At 39.7% G+C, this 12,857-nt stretch overlaps 1 protein-coding gene across 2 annotated transcripts in view; it reads left to right on the forward strand.

Moving 5' to 3' along the window:
- Positions 1 to 12,857, forward strand: part of stxbp6 (syntaxin binding protein 6 (amisyn)) — a 44,301-nt gene that overhangs the window by 4,698 nt on the left and 26,746 nt on the right. Inside the window, exon 2 of one of the 2 annotated variants that reach the window (XM_044048214.1) lies at positions 2,764 to 2,973. In XM_044048214.1, coding sequence (XP_043904149.1) covers positions 2,832 to 2,973 — 142 coding nt within the window. In that variant the 5' untranslated portion in view covers positions 2,764 to 2,831. The remainder of the gene's footprint in view (positions 1 to 2,763; positions 2,974 to 12,857) is intronic. The other variant, XM_044048215.1, reaches the window with a different exon arrangement.

The following is a 12,857-nucleotide window of genomic DNA, read 5'->3' on the forward strand; positions in this document are numbered from 1 at the left end:
GGACTTTGTGTGAGTTATTTGCAGTTTTGTGCCATATCTCATGTCCTCTAAATTGTGACACGTGTAGTAATATATATTTAGATGATTTCTAATCTGATGATCTAATATCTTATATGATTATCACAACATTTGCCCGTAGACTAAATAAATAATTCTTCTTCAGATGGCTGTCTAACTTATGCCAGCTGTGGGACAAGTTTTTTTTTTTTACACCAGACTAAAGGAAATTAACCATAAGACACTGTTGGATTGCTTCCCACCACTGCCCCTGCTGCTTCTGCTCCTGTTCCATTTTCCCATGGGTCTGAAGAGCAGGATTGTGCTGAATGCTGATGTTTGAGTAGTGGCTGTGCAGCTAACTCCGAGACCCCCACTCCAATTAGCCATGATCACAGAGTGAACAGGTTTCAAACAAACATATTGGGGCAACAGGGAAGTAGAGGAGTCCTTTGACTGCGTGGCACACAGTCACATTGAATGAAGTGTTTTTTGAAAGGAGCGTGAGACTATATCGAAAAGTCAAGCCATGAGCTGTGCATTGTAGCCGGCTCGCTTTCAGTGCCTGGAGGCTTCTGTGTCTCTTGACTTCCTCATTTTTGTTGTCTTCTTGCTTCCCCCAACCACTTTATTGTACCGTGCTTCAGTGGGCCACCTGGGGGGGGAGAGGGAGCAGCTGGGGAATGGTGGGAGAGAGTGATGCCACGGAGTGTGGCTTCCACAGAGACGAACTCTGCTCAGAGCGACAAGAACCCGTGACATTTCTACAGTTAGTTTAGATTCTTCATTGTGAGATTCAGTATAGTGAGAAGCGACGGATACACAACATTACCAGAGGGTGAATTTAGATCTTTACAGTTTATCATGTGTAGGTTGATTGATTATTGCATAACTGGCTTGATAATCTGTTTTAAACCAGTTTTATTCCTTTTGTCTTCAAAGTGTGTAGAAGCGCAGATAGACGATCGTCCGTGGTCAACATGTGAATGCTGAGTTACATATTTTTGAACTGACACAGAGCAGATCTTTCAGTCATCTTTCAATCAGAGCTCAGTATAATGCACTCATGTCTGAGTGCAAAACAACTCTGCACTTGCGATCAGTTTGGAAAGTTTAGGTCTGTTTGCTCGTGAGATGTCGGACATCTTTTAAATTCCAAAGAGACATATTTATTTGCCTTTCTAATTACTCTTGGCCTGTGGTGCTGTTTACAGCAAAGTCTTTCATTGCTGAAGGAGCAGACAGGAAGGGAGATTGATAGAAAGGACATTTAAATAAAGGGTTGGAGTAAGCTTCAGACGTTGATGATAAACTTATGTATGTATTCAGAATATTTCATTTTACTTGGCGTGTGACTGTCGGAGGGTTTAATACAGTCTGTATCATGTAGTGGCACTTTGACCTCACGTTTTAAACCCTGCCGCACTGATGGAAAACAACTTTTTTATTTTTTATTGCACACTGTTGTTTATTATCAAACCATTTTGATGAAGACATTGTTTTGCTGTCTGGTTTGCAGTAGAGTAATTCATCCACTGGTGAAAAATGACAGCATGACTGACTAGTCAGGGTGGTATGTGGTTTTGAGTGTCTCAAGTAAATGTGTGTATGTGACAGAGAGAATGACAGTCCTCGTGAGAGCATTTTGGGACTAATAAATTAATTTCTTTTTGACTGTCCTGCACACTCTCTCATAGAACAGTCCCAGTCACCAGGGAATACATTCAGCAGTAGGTGTTGGCTGAAATGATAGAAACACGATTGATGCTCTGTATCAGTGAGACCTAACAGTTCTCTGAACAGTGTCTGTTGAAGTCATTACATTTCTGCAAGTGGCCGTGCTTCCAAGAAGAACATTGGGAAACCATTTAGGGGGATGGAGCGCGGAGACTGGAGACACCGAATGATGCAGCCCCTCACTCTCCGTTATTACATGCTCAGTGACCAGTGGGACGCGTAGTGCTCTAGAAAGGCTGTGTGAGAGATCTACTTTGAATAATATGACATAGGTTGTGAAAACACAGATCTTATCTGAGCCATTTTGTCTGACCTTTCCTTTATATTAGGATGGACTGTATACTTCCAGCGCTTCATAAACCCGGGGGGCGGAGACACCTGAATGATCACAAGATCTAATGGATAAAATTCAATGTAGTGTTAGTCATCTAAAATTAACAATATTCTAGTAGATTTAGTTGTTTCTAGTTTGTTTTTATTGATTTATTTTGATTTCATGGCTGTAGAATTGTCAAAAAATGTTCAGTGAGTGAGTTCCTCTGCTCCTTTTTCCAAGATAACTTTCTATTTCGATATCTGGCAGTTATTCAGCCGTTTAGGAATTACGGTACTGAGGAGCTGACGTCACAAACATGTGAGGCGCTGGTGAATCTCATCTGTGATTGGACGGTCTTTGGTAGCCATCCAGGAAAATAATACAAGTTTTGGAATTTTCTAGATATCGCAAACGGTCTAGGAGTTACAGTAATGAGAAGTACGCATGCCAGATAGATTGGTAACAGAAGGGATAAGGTACACAGATATCACTGTTTTGATATGAAACAGTTTTATTTGTTTTGACAATCAAATCAAATACAATTTTTCTTTTTAGTTTGTTCTCTTGACAGTGAAACATTAAACTTGGACCTATCAGATAGCCGTAGAAGTAAGCAAAACAGTTTGTTTTAGTATGTCATTCATGGGACTGTAGGAAAGTCAGCTGTTCTGTTTCTGCTGAATATAATTTGCACTTTTCTCTCTCCTCTTCAGTGTAGCGTGGATCTTGTCCTGCCACCTTGAACTCTTTGCCACCGGTTCAACTCCCACTTACTTCAAAGATGAGTGCCAAGTCAGCCATAAGCAAGGAGGTCTTCATACCACATGATGAGAAGATGCTTGCTGCTGTGCAGGTGAAGCGGAGGACCAAGAAGAAGATTCCCTTTCTTCAAGGAGACTACATTGCCTTCATCTGCCTCTCAGGTCAGAGAACAAATGATCCTCTCCTCTATCCCATGCTTTTGTGACCCACAGCTATCTTTCAGCATGTCTCCCTTAATTCTCATGCTAATTCTCACACTGATGACCATGTTGACATCTCCCACATCAGTAAATGACACACTTAATCAATTTGTTGTTGATCTTAAGGTCAATCTTTTTAAATAGATTAGATTAGCACTGAAATTGAATTATTTTGTCACGGAAATTGCATCTTTTTTTCCTCTCTATCTGAACCTTAGCTGAGATATTGCTTAAATGAATTGCCTGTTAATTTCAATGCTGGCAGAAACGCTTATAGAGATCAATGGCACTTTTTAATGTGTGTTCACTTCTGCTATGGCAGCATCTGATCACATCACAAAACTTACTTGACGAGGTTGTCAATACTCGTATCAGTATTTTCTGTGTGCTGGATCAACATTTAAGGTTGCTTAGCACTGCGGCGCCGTGTTTACACTCTCCGGAGAGAGCACATAAAACCCAAGTGCTTCAAGTACAAGTCAGAGATTAACCACATGCTACTGTGAGGAACACTGCAAAGAGTTGACAGTGACTCGCGTCTTTTGACGGGAAAATGAATTGTTGCACTGCCAGTATTATCACATCCTCAGCAGCAGCCTTCACCTCTGTGGCCTGACTGACCTCTGATTCTCCAATATCGTGATCAGTCAGTGGTTGTTCTGCTTATTCTGCATGCCGTAATTCAAATGTATAAATGATAAGATGCTCTTTGAATTTTTTTGATCAAGATTGCATCAGTAAAGATGACGCGATGCACAAATAGCTTACAGAGTTAGTCTTGAGTTAAAGCCAGAGAATTGACTAGTTGGGTTTTACCTTGGTGTGTGTGTATAATTGATTGGGTTTAGGAACATACGGAACAGTACTTGGATGCAAAGAGCCCCGGTTGGAACAAGGGCCTTTCTGCATGGAGTTTGCATGTTCTCCCCGTGTGTGCATGGGTTTTCTCCGGCTTCCACAGTCCAAATGCAATATGGGGATTAGGTAAATTGGACACTAAATTGCCTGTAGGTGTGAGAGTGAATGGTTGAATGTTTGTATGTCTCTATACGTGTCCCTGCGATGGACTAGCGAACTCTCCAGGGTATGTCCGCTGAGATTGGCACATCACCCACCCCTGCGACCCTCCTGTGGAGGATAAAGCAGTAGAAAATGGATGGATGGATGGATGGACATCGTTACACATTAACAACAGCTAATCTTTTTGCTGTTGTTGTTTTGCAGTATATTCATTGTTAGAAAAGGTTATTGTATATATCCAACATAACAGTTGTAAATGCTTTTCTCCAGATTAGGCCAGCAACTAATGTTTAAATGGTCATTTTGATTTAAAAATTATAGCTTTTTTTCCCTTTAGTCTTTGTGGTTCAGGTCTCTGGTTTGTTTTGTCACCCAATAGTTGTTAAATTAGTCAGAATGTAACCACTAGAACTGTAAACGAGAATAACATTTTTTGCTCAATAATTGAATCCCATGATTAATTGATTGTCAAAAGTTGTAAATATTGTAAAACTGGGTGTGTTTGAGGGTTTAAGGCAGTGACCGAGTCATGCAGTTAAATGCTGTGTCCCTGACTCATCTTAGCCTAGAGACCCTTGTTGTATGTCAATTGTCTTCTCTCAAAATGGATCATTTCAAAAGCCTCAAGGCACCACTAGCGTTGTTGTTTTTATTTTTGTCAAATTCTGTGATCATTCAGCATTTTGATTTGTAATGATGTGACTGAAAGTTGGTCTTGAAGATTAGCAAGCTGTCAATGAGTGTACAGTATGTAATGCTCTAGCATTTCTTAGGACAAACACAGGTTTGAGAGCCAGGGCCGTGCATATTTTCTGAATGTGTTTTAATAAAGTGACTGAGAACAAATATACTGTATGGTCATTATAGAATTGCTAAAACAACAAATCTAGACTTTTGCACAGTACTGTATATGGCAGCTCACTAACTGATACATCGACTAATTGATCTGTCTATCATTTGAAATCATTGAAAATACAATATAAAACTTTGTGTGGTTATTCAATGTAATAATGTGCCTTATCCCTTGATTGTCTCAGTGTTGCACCTCCATCCTTTTACACTGCAAGGCTGTAATATTGTCTTGTGAGTTTGTGTGAGGCCGACTGAGGCAGAGTCGGCCTTAAATCCCTGGTGACGTGCTGTGGAGAAGCCAATTTAAACTGCCTTAAAGTTGCTTTCAGTCCAGGATTTATAACCTGGATCTCTACATCTACTGGCTGGAGCGAGACAAGTTGGCTCCAGTCAGTGATGAAGAAGCCTGAGGTTGACCAAAGGACTGTGGGCTGTTGTATTCTTAGTTTTGTAGATCGCTCTCTTTTTTCTTGTCGAATAACTCAAATGAAAAGGAGTTTTTCTGGCTTGATCTACAGGTAATGTGAGAGTCAGTGACAGGGAGAATTATCCACCATTCATTTAGTTTTTGTTTATTTAGAGCAAAGACATCAGATTGTTTTATCCTTGTACTGAGAAGCCCTTTGTGCATTCAGTATTAATTATTGTTTAAACATTTTTTTATCTCCCAATATCATTTGAAGCACAATATTATTTATATCTGAATGGATGTTATAAACCATCTATTGCTCATACTACCATCAACACCATTGCCAAAGTTTATGTCCTGACTTAGTTTGCCTGTTGAAAGGCTTCTGCTGCCTGCTCCGCATTACTCACAAAGCTGACGGAGCTGCAGTTTTGCATCATGTGGGAGTGCTGTAGTGAAGGAGAGCACTGTCATGTAATTCACTTAGTCATGTGGCATTTATTTGTGCTTGTGGGTGTGTATGTGTGCGCTCTATATCTAAACCACGAGCAGGAAACCAGCCTGTGTCTGTCTCCCAGCGTGCTGGAGAACCAAGGCTGGTGTTAGTGACTGTAAGAGCTTTGTGCAAGCACTGTGTGTACATACAGCAGTGGGGGAATGGGGGGGAGGGGGGTAGTATAGTAGCACATAGTTGGTGCCTGAGGGCCACAGTGGCAGTTATGTAATCTGTGACATTCCACGGCTAAAGGAGTCCTACAATAAGAGGAGCAGAGCTGTAGAGATGGCTGCAGGCACTTCACTCTCAAACTGAACATAGGATTAAACACCACGACAACACTGCTGTAATTATTCCAGCAACATTGTACTGTCACTGTAAGATCAGACTAAATATAAGACAAACAGCATATTTACGACTAGTATGCCACATGTTGAAAATACTCTTACTACTCATGATTGTTAAAATTAAAATTGCTTGTTTTTTTGTTTTTGAGATTTCTCATCTGTTTAATCACTGCTCTGGCAGAATATGTCATATTATGGGTGTTGTGTAACCGACACTGACCTTGCAAACCGCAGCCGTCGATGTGAACTGCCTTCTCAGTCTGACTTTTAGAATTTGCTGTTTGTTCAGAACATCACTGTTTGTTTTGGGTAGAGAATTGCATCTATTTGTGGAACAAAAAGGGCCTGCACAGCAGCCCGCTCAGAGAGCAGGGCTTCTTATTTCAGAATTACACGTGGCTACAGGAAAACAAGGCTGCTTTACTCATTTAGTAAAAGGATGTTTGGCTTTAGGGTGAAACCTTGGATAACAGTTGTTTATCAGCAGGACAATACTGTTTTTAGAGTCGACATCTGTAGCAAGGAACTGTAACAAGAACCTGATTAGAGGAGTCGTCTTGTCCACAAGGCTTTAATCAGCTCAAAAGGCCTTTCAATGTTTTGGGTGCATTATTGAACTCATGTTCTTTTGGCTCACATGACTTTGCTATGTTATCTGCCAGAGTTTGGAGGGTTTCTGTCTGGCTCTTTTTCTCTGCTTCCAATTAAAATCTTCTGTTTTGTGATTGTGGTGAAAACAAAATGCAAACATTTCATATATATATATATATATATATATATATATATATATATAATACTCAGGGACTGTTTTTTTTTAATCGTACAGGCGTTTTGGAAACACATGGAAACAGTGTTTTGGGAGCCCTGAAATGCTGTGCTACCAGAGTGTGAAAACCTCAATCTTCCACCCTTGTGTTTTTGTGCAGACAACCAATATGCTACTTTGGGAAAATTATGTCATAATCCCAACTCACTTTGGTGCTTGGATTTGCTGACGCTTGTCTTCCACTTCCTCGTCTATTCGCTTTAGGATAACTTTTATTTTCTCTCCCTGGCTTTCTTCGTTCTCCCGCTGTTTCTGTGATTGTATACACTGTAAACTATACTAAACCAAATGATGTACACTCATTAGAATAATAAAGCATATGTGTTACATGTGCAGGTCTGGCTTATGTACTACAGTGTTTAGTGTAATTTTAGAAACGTTTCCTTCCTTATTTACAGCTAAGCTAAACTGACATCTTTAGACATCATGGTTGCAGTATTAAGTCAGTACGATCATTATCCTCTTCCTCATTATGAAGCTTTACTAATGTTCAGTATCAAACTCAAATCTGAGATTCATGAGCTCTGGGGGACCACCGGAGGAAACTAGCACTATGTTAGCGCTTTCACAGCAACATTAGGGGTCCTGATGACAAAGGAGTGTGCTGGAGTGAAGCCATGAGATCGACATGAGCCAGGTTGGTTAGTGAGCCTTCTCTTTGATCACTGTGCTTCCTGTGGTGCCTCTGTGGCTGGACCTCGTGTTGGAAACACTGGACCGCCCGCAGAATATTTGAGAGTAGAGATGTGAGGCCTATGGCGCTCGATAAGACATTGTGAGGGTTCACTTAAGTAACCTATGAGACTCAAGGTTTTCATAAAATTTTTACTCATCAGATGGGGGGAAAATATTTTTTATTTATTACCTTTTTGCAATTCTTGGTCCTTTTTGATGTTTTGTGTGCCTTTTTTTTATCTATATAAACATGCATGTATGTGTATACACTACAGGAGTTTAATAAAATGTTAGGCTGAAGTGTTGCTTTATTCAAGTATGTGAAACTCCATGTAGGAAGTAAGTGGGTGTCTAATGTTCATGGGTGTTTTCACGCACTATATATTTATGCAGGCGTGTTGTTTTGTAGGATTCATGTGTAGGCTCTCTTGTGAATGTGATGCAGAGGACTGTAATCTTGGTTGCCATGCACTGTATCTGTATCTGTTTGTTTTTGATGTCTATACTTATTTGTCTTCACACTAAATCAATATTGACCAAAGTTGTACAACACCTAGCAGAATTTATTTGCAAAAGCCATAGTTCTCAAACTGTGGTACATGTACCAGCAGTGGTACGCGAGCTTCCTCTGGTGGTATTTGAAGGAAAATCAGAACTGGAGTGGATGGAAAATAAATAAGTAAAATAATAATTAGTCACTTTATCTCTTGCTCCATCTTCATCTAATTGCACTATACCAGTGTGTGAAGTACAGTATATGTGAGGAAGAGGAGGATGAGAGTAAAGTATCTTATTGGGAATAAATCTGCCGGACTTTGCTCGTTATACTACAAGAGCTCAATATTTTTTTATTTTTACTTTAAAAGTTTGAGTACCACTGTACTAAAACACATGAACCACATATGATTATTTAATTTAAAGAAAGAAAACTGTTCACATTACATTTACATGACATTACAGTGAATCCACTTTGTTAGAGAGTAGGATATCGTGCTTTCTGTAAAAGTAATCATTGCTTTTCCAAGGCTCTCGATTAGAGAACTTCTCCAGTGACAGCAGTGTGTGTAAATTTAACTGTCCACTCCATTCGTCATAGGTGTCCTTATCGGCATCGATTATTTGCTGAGATGGATGGACAAGCAGATTGTGTAATGTTCTATTATATTAGACTGGTCCTAATGTCAGGCCATGTTGACTCAATCCAAAAACACATCAGTCTGTATGAATGCATCCATGACCAGATCCAGTGTAATCAGTTTACAGAAATGTTTCTGTTTGGTTTAACTGTTATGGTGCATCTCAGCGATACAGTTATTTTTCTCAGGGAGTCTGGACAAATGTTAGTTAACAAGGTTTAGTAGAGCATGGGGATGTGTAGGTGGTCTGTTCTCTGCTGTGAAGAATTTCGGCCTCCCAGTATTTACTGAGAGCACAGATATAAAGTCTGCTCACACACCCGATACATCAGCACAACGCTAATACCCCGTTTCCAGTAAAGGTATGTGTGTGCGTGCACATGTCAGCGTGTGTGTGTGTGAGCACGGGAGGTCTTTATCTGGACTAATTGGGTTCTTGCAGTAGCTCAGCTCGTTTCTTTGCCAGACTACTCTCTAATACATGAGCTGTCTTCACTGTTGCCCCCTCTTATCATGTCAGCCTCCCCTCATCCCTGTGCCTCCAACCTCCTCCTGGGCAACAGACTCCTTCCAGGCTTCAGTATCTGAACATGGGAGAGTAGAGATGAAGGTAAAAGCGTGCAGGCATATGGAAAGTGAAAAGATTTGCGTGGCATTCTCTGTGTTCATGGTCTATCTCTCTATCTTTATTCCTAAGATACCAGGCATTTTAAACAGTTTATATTGAACCTAAATGATAAAATGTACAGCATACCTCACCTTGACACCTCAATACCCACTGATGTCAGATTGATATTTATTTTTTGTATATTTTGATATACAATTATACTGTTATATATTACTTTTCCTGTGGCCCTAACACTTGTTTTGAAACAGTAGACAGAATAATATTAATTGTGAGTTATAAGTGAATCGTTAACATTTGAGCATTGATAGGAGCACATTCATCTGATGCATGTTTTTAAAACATGTAAAATGGTACAAATATTTAATTACCAAAAACCAAACGAGTCTAAACAAAGACACATTGGTAGAGGATTGCGTTATAAGGTATCCACGCTCTCTGATGTGTCTTTCACCTGTTCACTGATGAAACACGCACAGACCACTCACAGTGGGTGGAACCAGACAGATAAAAGGCTCAAGTGCTCTGCAGGTGGACTGAGGTGTGTGCGGTGTTGTGCGAAGAAAAATCTGTCTCAGTGGAGTCGGCCAGTGTTTCATCTTGTCCACAGAGAGTGGTGGTTTGGTGTGTGTGTGTGTGTGTGCAAAGCAATACAATCATACTGCAAAGCCAAACTGTCTATCAGTGGCTCCGACTTTGTGTTTTACTGTCCACGTCTGTCTGCATACTTTCCATCCAAAAAAGCATTTTGGTTAAATGTTAAACCTTTACATTCATCTTGCTTTGTAATCTCCTCATAATGGCTGAACAAATCAAAATTTAAGTTTAAATCAATTAAATTGGCAAATAGCAACAACAGATTTAGCCATAATTAAATGACCTATTTTAGTATTGGATTGTTAGGGGAGCAGGGTCCTCTTACGTTACCAATATTGGCTAACTAACTAACTAACTATATTTTCTATTGGATCACAAGTGTAATATCTGGCAGGAAATGTTTTTGTGCTTTGTGAGTCAGTGTGTGTGCTTTGTCTTGTTTTCCAGCAGAAACTGTAGGGGTGCTTCTCTTTTTAGCAGGAATATGTTAATTGGTGATGTGGAGGCTGTTCACAGTTGTTCGTTTGGTTGACTCCACTCAGCTCCCTGTGACTTTTCTTCAGTCTGGGCGCTGCTGGTGAAGTTCCACTCCTCCTTTAATACTCTGCAGGGTTCCTAAGGAGGAGGAAATGAAAGGGATGACTTACATTCCTTGAGAGTACATTCAGAACATATATGTCTTATTTATTGGAATTATTTGTGTTTTGATGTGATAATAGGTCAATTCAATTTACAATAAATAACTGTAGTGATTTGTTTTAGCCACAACAAAGAGTGTAGCTGGAAAAGGTCCCTGTCATTGTATTCTCATCTTTTGTAAACAAAGTTTGTTCCCCAGATGCTTCCTTCTCATCTATGCAGTGTGAAATGAAGAGAAAATGAGAAAAAGAGGTGAAAAGAGAGCTGTAAAGACAGTTTTAAAGCCAGTCATCCAAAAAATTAGCCGATGCTCTGTTGTTGTCAAACAGACCTTTCAGAACTAAACATTTAAAAACTGTATTTACACAGTGCAATCAATGTTCCATCACATTTCATATATCTTTGTTAAAATCATTTTAAAAGTTGTAATGACTGTCATCTTCATTGTTAAGGAGTTGCATAAAAAAGAGTATTTAGAGAAATAACCTTCATCCATACAAACATGTTTGTCCATGTGCGACATTAACATAAACTTCTCATGTAAACATTATTTTTGGTGTGCAGTTGGTTGAATGTTGCTTTGCGCTCAATGCTAGAAGTCAAGTTGTGACTAATTCCCAAAGAGGAAGTAAATGTGGGTGACTGTGTCATTATTTCCCAAAGTCTCTCTCCTTTCTTTTAGTCAATACTAAACACAACCCTGGATACTTTCAAACCAGCTGCTCTCCTGTTTTTAGCCCTAACTTGTAAAAGAAAACACTCCCAAATTATGTCCGTGACACCCCTGAGACCTTTACTTTAGTTCATTAATTCAAGCCCTCAATCTTGTCTGGATCCTCTTTACAGCACTTGGCTCCCTCTCAACAAGTGCATTTGACACAGACTCCGAGAGGAAAACATTTGCTGTCACAACATTGAGGTCAGAGTCAATGTTCTGGATTGCTTGCTTTCTAACAACTCTCTTTTCTGTCGACTTGCAAAGACACCATCCTCTGCAGATTAATGCTTCCCACTCAGCTGACTTGCATCTTTTTCCACCGCTTGTTTTTCCGCGCAGTCTCTGTGCAGCTGTATTCTTAAAGCATTAAATGGAAACTGGCGTTCTTCCTCAAATGTCTTTGATGACCAGTTGCAGTATGTGGTCTTGCTGAAATATTTAACACTTTCTTAAATTAGGCTGTGTGTGTGTGTGTGTGTGTGTGTGTGTGTGTGTGTGTGTGTGTGTGTGTGTGTGTGTGTGTGTGTGTGTGTGTGTGTGTGTGTGTACTACTACTACTCAATACTGTAACTCCTAGAAAAAAAGAGCACAAGAACTGACTCAAGAACATTTTTTGACAATTCTACAGGCATAAAATCAATATAAATCCAGGCAGCCTGATTATCTTGATCGCCATATGAGGGTTAGACAGCAGTTTTTAATGGAGTGTGGCATTAGGGTATGTAGAGAGTACACAAAGGACCAAGAAAGTTGTGTAAAGCCTTGTACTGTATAAGAGGCGGTAGGATTTATACTAACAATTGTAACTACAAACACCATAAAAGTGTGTTCATATTGTTCTGACCACAGCTCAGCAGTTCAACCTGCCCTTTTGTAGGATAATGATCAGCAAACAGGGACTTACCAAAATGTCTTTGGCTGGAAAATTGACACTACACAATCATCCTGGCTTCATGCCTCATGTACAATTCATCATGGTTTTGGCCAACAAAGTCTGGTACATGAGCAAAACAATATCTGAATGAACACATATAGCTCAATTGCTGCCAGATGTCATATTTCAGAACTTGGCATAAAGTAATTTGCGTTTATGTTTATATTTTAACATTGACAAACACCATGTTTATCTTGAATTGTGCTTCACTCTGACATGCGATATTCACTGTTCTCACTGTTTTCAGGTGTATTTTATTAAATATAATGGCAATTTCTTAGATTCAATTTGAGCTTGGCTGGATCTCCCTGATGTTCATCTACATGCAGCTAGTAAATCTGTAAAGAGTCTGCCTGTCATGAAAGCCTTATCTGATCATTAGATCTCATTTCAGACAAATAGAATTATAGACCCAAAGAAAAGGACGACTATCTGGTGCAGCACTGACCCTTTTAAACTTGGATAAGAGACCGGGAGGGAGCTGTGGTTTGTGAAAGAGACAGATGTGGGGGAGAAAGGGAGGGAAACATCTCAGGGGTCCCAACCTCTGATAATATGTAGATAGTATTAA

Source organism: Solea senegalensis, linkage group LG16 (assembly GCF_019176455.1).
Source record: "Solea senegalensis isolate Sse05_10M linkage group LG16, IFAPA_SoseM_1, whole genome shotgun sequence".
Taxonomy (NCBI): Eukaryota; Metazoa; Chordata; class Actinopteri; order Pleuronectiformes; family Soleidae; genus Solea; species Solea senegalensis.